Source organism: Cryptomeria japonica, chromosome 4 (assembly GCF_030272615.1).
Source record: "Cryptomeria japonica chromosome 4, Sugi_1.0, whole genome shotgun sequence".
Taxonomy (NCBI): domain Eukaryota; kingdom Viridiplantae; phylum Streptophyta; class Pinopsida; order Cupressales; family Cupressaceae; genus Cryptomeria; species Cryptomeria japonica.
This window is the reverse complement of record NC_081408.1, coordinates 631,436,189-631,442,591: the sequence shown is the minus strand read 5'-3', so window position 1 is coordinate 631,442,591 and position 6,403 is coordinate 631,436,189. Positions and strand designations below refer to the sequence as shown.

General features: G+C 35.5%; 1 protein-coding gene across 1 annotated transcript; it reads left to right on the top strand.

The window, feature by feature from the left end:
- Window positions 1-3,924: 3,924 nt before the first annotated feature.
- Window positions 3,925-6,015, top strand: LOC131079032 (low affinity inorganic phosphate transporter 1). Its single transcript, XM_058016897.2, has one exon. The coding sequence runs from the start codon at window positions 4,239-4,241 to the stop codon at window positions 5,811-5,813; it is 1,575 nt and encodes a 524-aa protein (XP_057872880.2). The 5' UTR covers window positions 3,925-4,238; the 3' UTR covers window positions 5,814-6,015.
- Window positions 6,016-6,403: the final 388 nt, after the last annotated feature.

Sequence of the window (6,403 nt, the reverse complement as noted above, 5' to 3'; positions counted from 1 at the left end):
TCCAATGGAGTTGAAGTGGAGAGCATCCTTTAAGCTCCACTTGATGTGCTCAAATTCGTAATGGATGTAGTTGTATCGATTTCGATTGATATTAATGCACTAACATAAAAATAGCTGAAGATTGATAGTGAAAATAGTAGCATAAGTTTACCTCATTGTAGATTATCAAATGGAAAATAAGAATCCAATTTGTAGATTTTCTAAGGAAATTTAGGGGTCAAGATGCAAAGTTACTAGAGGGATAATATTTGAAGAAAATAGAGATGTGAATTGAAGTCTCCACCTTGTCACAAAGATAAGAGAGGAAAACAAGTGAACCATGAGATAGCAGGGAAAGAATTATCACATATCTAGGCACAAGGTGGCATGCGTAAGAGATTAGAGGCTAGGTATGTGTTCTAAACATACTCACCCATGTGCGAGAAAGATAGTGGGCCTAGGTTAATAGAACAAAATTGAGTTTGAGGCTTGACAAAGATTGAAACCTATAATATTATATTCCCACATGTGTGAGCATGAAGTAGGGTAAGTATGCACAAAAATGGGCATGAGGGGAATAGGGACACACACTGAATGGTACTAAGTTTATATTTTAATCCATATGAGGATAGTGGATTACCATAATCTAAAGTTGGAAGATTGGGGTTCTATGAAATAAAAAATTAGAAGAAAAGTTAATTGGAGCTTAATTAGCCTTAATGAATGAATTAATTAAGTTTTAAGAACCAAGGAATAAGGTTATATAATTAGTTTGATTTAATCAATTAAAAAGAGGAAGTAAATGAGAATTAATGATAAGAAAAATAATTAATTAAATAATAATAATTTTAAAGAATATGAGATATTGGCGGATTATAATAATAGTTACTTAAATAAAGATTTAAATATTTATTAAAAATGATGAATTGAAATACATATAATGGTCACTAGGATGACCAAAAGTGATATCACATAACAAATAATAAACCTTAGGAAAATAATGTATAACACTAATAAGAAATTTTAACCCTGGCAACATTTTATGAATGATGATGAAATTAGAAATATTGTAACTTTTTTTTTTGTATTAAGTATCATAGAATCACAAAGCTCATTTTTTGATCATTTGAACATCCACGTTACAAACTTATTACAAATACCAACTCCTTTCGAGCAAACTTATTACAAATACTATCTCCTTTCGAGCACCAAACTAGAAACAACAATTGGAAGACCAAGGGTCACAACTTAGAAATCCACTTAAACAATGAGACAAATACAACCAATGGAAGACCAAGAGTCACAACTTACAATTCTACACAAAGGTGTCCCTCATGGGAGTTGAACTTGGGTCTCCACATTGAGAACTCAATGTTTTAACCAACAAAGCTCAACCCCTTGGACAATCTTGTAACTTTTTCCTAAGTTTAGTCCAAGCTAATTAAATATGCATGTACATTAGCATAAAGCAAGTAAGATCATATTTATATTCAAGACATATCAAAATAATAAACGTTAATATAGAAAATGAAATCAAAGCATTCTGTTACATAGGTCTAAGAATGAAGATGAATAATAGCTTTGATTTAAAACTGGAAAACTATCTCTCTATTAAATGCCTTTGAATTATGACTGTCTCTAAACTCTATGATGGCTTAAGTCTATAGATTTGGGCACTTCTATATAGTGTAAATTTGTCCTAATACCCATTATTTTAAATTGGGTAACTATGCAATTCTTCTTTCTAATTCATTGAATTTTCTATTTTGTATTGATCATGAAGGATTAGTAGTATTTGAAAATACATTGATGAAATCATTAGATCATAGAAGTGATCTTTTTTTGGGCTAAATCCTTTGATTAGACTATCCATGCAATCATAGAAATGATTGAAGAAAACACTCTTTGGTCATTCAATTGCTCTAGATTGATTTGACATAGATTTATTTTCCTTGAGTGCTCATAATTTTTATTTTCTATTTCATAATGAATGCACACATTGAATGTATTTGAATGCTGCTATATAACAATAAATCATTTGAAAGGTGTGCTAAGTCAACTCATGATAGGCATGAAATGGGTAGGAATTGCCAATTGTTTAATTTGAATTTTGGAATTTTAAGTATCAATTTCATAAGCCATGAAATTGATCTCTTATTAGTGGATTAGCCAAGGACAATAAAATACTTATGTTAAAGTAAGAAATGATTGTCTTAATATGGGAGCCAAATAAATGTTAAATATGAGAATTTGTATAAGAATAAGATAAATCCAAATAAATAAGAAAATATGTAAATATAAATGAATAAAAATTAAAAACAAATTTAACTTTACAAAACAATGTCATTTATCAATAAATAATTATATTAAATCTTTTCATTAAAAGGAACCCCAAAATAAATGATTATTGACATAAATATCCAGTTTTCATCATTAATTCAATCCTTTTAATAAACTGCAAGAAAGTCACTCAAAAACTAACAAATGTCAAAATGAACACCAGTTAATATTGAATGCTACACTAAGAGTATTTTTCTTTCCGTGCACAAAAACCCCTTTAAGATTATTAACAAGGATGGTCACTTTGTTGTATTTATTTCTAGAAATTATTCAAAGGCCTAATTTAATGTGTTTGGAGATCCACACAAACAAAGCAAAAGGTGAATATAAAAAAGATAAACTACAGTCAACACATAATATCATGTATATTTGGTCAATTAAAATTTACCAATTTTTGGGATTGCTTTTCAAATTAAAGTGCTGGGGAGACACCATGATTTTGGTATAGTTTGAGTTGGTCTAATTGCGGACAACTTATGCTTTGGAAAGAGAGGTTACAAATTCAAATCTCATAAGAAGCAAGATATGTACACCTCATTTGTGACACAATTAAATACTTTCCCCAAAAAATTGAATAGTCACATATTAGGGGAAGGGACCCAGTAGTTGTGCACCCTAACTTCGTGCTTCTCAAAATCCTACGTGGAAATTTCAAATCACTCCGATTTTTTTACAGTAGCTTACTTGGCAAGTCCCCTGCTTATAACTAAGGTTTTAGGGCCACATCAACATGCTTTTTGCCAAGGTGTCCAAAACAACCAAAAAAAAAGTGAGACCAATAGGTGTGCAAAAGGGCCCCAATACTTGTGCAGCTGATGTGGCATCATATGATTGGTTACTTTTCACAGCAAATGGTATATTTCATTCAATTATTGGTACTTAGCATACAATTATTGGTGCAATGTTATACAAAGATTGGACATTAAATCAACAAGTATTGGGGTATTAAATCAACAACTTCTATCACAAGAGTTGAAACGCGCTCAACTACAAGATCCTTTCCCCTACCATTAACCTATTATTTAATGTGATATGGTATTCATCTCTACTTTTCCAACTTGTCCCTTTCAATTGTTAATAAGGTCAGGCCATCACGTTGTACAATAAATTACCTAGAAACATTATTGTAGTCGGCAGAAATCTGTAGTAATTAGTCGTCGAAGACAAACCCGTCCATTGTTTGCGATTTTGCCTTTGCTGGACAAATTCCAATGAACTTCCTCGCAACTACAAAGTTCGATTTCTTTGTGAAATTAAGTCAATATAGGACAAATTCCAATGAGCTTCCTCCCAACCACGAATTCATATGCTCAAGAATATTCTTGGAATACAGGAAATAAATATATTGCAAGCAGGCCGATGTTACGATTGACCTCTCGCCGTGTCTACTACATATGGGGTTTATCCGAATTTCATACTGAATTGGGGCAAAGATTGGGGATTGTGAATTTTTTTAGGGAAAGTATTGGGTCTTAGAAAAATGCCGCTCAAGAATATTCTTGGAATACAGGAAATAAATATATTCCCTTTCCAACTTGATGAGTAAGTTATCTAGAAACATTATTGTAGTCGGCAGAAATCTGTAGTAATTAGTCGTCGAAGACAAACCCGTCCATTGTTTGCGATTTTGCCTTTGCTGGACAAATTCCAATGAACTTCCTCGCAACTACGAAGTTCGATTTCTTTGTGAAATTAAGTCAATATAGGACAAATTCCAATGAGCTTCCTCCCAACCACGAATTCATATGCTCAAGAATATTCTTGGAATACAGGAAATAAATATATTGCAAGCAGGCCGATGTTACGATTGACCTCTCGCCGTGTCTACTACATATGGGGTTTATCCGAATTTCATACTGAATTGGGGCAAAGATTGGGGATTGTGAATTTTTTTAGGGAAAGTATTGGGTCTTAGAAAAATGCCTCTCAAGGTGCTGTCTGCGCTGGACACGGCGCGTACGCAGTTGTATCATTTCAGTGCGATATTTATCGCAGGCATGGGGTTTTTCACGGATGCATACGATCTCTTCTGCATCCCGCCTGTTTCCAATCTATTGGGAAGCATCTACTATGAAGATGAGATGCCGATTCGTGTAAAAGCCTCCGTCAATGGAATCGCGCTATGCGGAGCACTGGGAGGCCAACTCTTTTTCGGTTGGCTTGGAGACAGAATGGGACGAAAGAGGGCCTATGGAATCACTCTAAGTTTGATGGTCGCCAGTTCAATTGCTTCTGGCTTCTCAATCGGCAAATCACCGGAAGCTATAATTGGCAGTTTATGCTTTTTCAGGTTCTGGTTAGGGTTTGGTATTGGCGGGGACTACCCATTGTCTGCAACAATCATGTCCGAATATGCAAATACCACAACCAGAGGAGCTTTCATCGCTGCCGTATTTGGGATGCAAGGTCTTGGAATTCTGGCGGGGAGTACAGTGGCTCTAATTGTGTCGGCTAGCATGAAGTCAGCAGCGGGTGATACACCGACATTCGGGCAGAAGGACGTGGTGTGGAGAATAATCTTAATGTTAGGAGCCGTTCCGGCAGGTTTTACGTATTACTGGCGGATGAAAATGCCGGAGACCGCCCGCTACACAGCTTTGGTTGCCAGAAACGCCAGGCAAGCCGCAGAGGATATGTCGAGAGTTCTTAATCTGGATATTTATGAAGCTGAATCGGATGTTGTAAGCATTCAAAGTCGGCGCCAACAGTTTGGATTGTTTTCCAGGGATTTCCTCAGGTATCATGGTCTACATTTGCTAGGCACAGCATCCACTTGGTTCTTCGTGGATGTTGCATTCTACAGTGGTAATCTGTTTCAGGACGATATATATCAGAAGATCGGATGGTTAAAGTGTCATTATGATAATCCATTGGAGGAAGTTTATCGCACTGCAAGGGCACAGGCGTTGATAGCATTATGTGGGACTCTGCCGGGGTATATATTGGCCATTTTTCTGATAGATCGTATTGGGAGGTTTAAAATTCAGCTAATTGGGTTTTTCTTTATGTCAGTTTTCTTGTTCGCCCTCGCCTTTGCTTACAAACATTACTGGCTTGAACACTCTCATCGATATGGCTTTCTGGCGATTTATTCTCTGACATTTTTCTTTGCAAATTTTGGGCCCAATACGACTACTTTCATTGTGCCGGCAGAGTTATTTCCTGCTCGCTTGCGATCGACATGTCATGGGATTTCTGCTGCCGCCGGGAAAGCAGGCGCTATCATTGGAGCATTTGGGTTCTTATTTGCCTCTCAACCCAGGCATAAAAAAGAGGACTCTCAACGCAGGCATAGGAATGGGGACCTTTATGATTGTGAAAACTCTTATCCAACAGGCATAGGGGTGAACAACGCCTTGATTATTCTTGCAGTATCATGTTGCTTGGGTTTCTTTTGCACATTTCTGATACCCGAAACAAAGGGAAGATCATTGGAAGATAATGAGGTGGAGTCGGAAGATGATGAGGTGGAGCTTCCTCAAATTGAAGTCTAATCTGGGGAAGACGGTAGGAAGGGGGAAACGTGGCACACTTTTATCCGAAATCTTTGTTTGTAGGAATGTGTTTTCTAGCTATTTTTCAAAGATAGGAAACTAAACTAAGTTTGACTTTGTTAACAATGATGTTATTCCACTTGTAATGTAATTTGTATAAAATAATAATCATAATAATAAATATAATCTTTCTTGAGGAACACTCTTTGCCTAGCTTAAAGTCTCACAGATATTTTCTTTCGGTGGATTATATGCAAGTGAAGTCACAATCTCTTACGTTAAGTAATATATCATATTTTTTCTCTCCCGTGCGTACCGTTTAACTTTGACATCACGGTTGTCGCTATCTATGAATCAATGTTCGGCGCTAGACAATTGGTAACCACTAACAAAATTTCATTCTCAATAACTCAGTAACTTAATATGTAAATAATAAAGCCAAACTTAAGATGAAGATTAAACGAGGCAAGAAAAAAGGATATTATGAGCCCTTCGGTACATTTGTTCGTTTCAACTTGTCAATATTAATGGGATTATTAAAAGTAAAGACCATTTGAAAATAAAACATTTGTTTTTAAGTTTATAGTCAT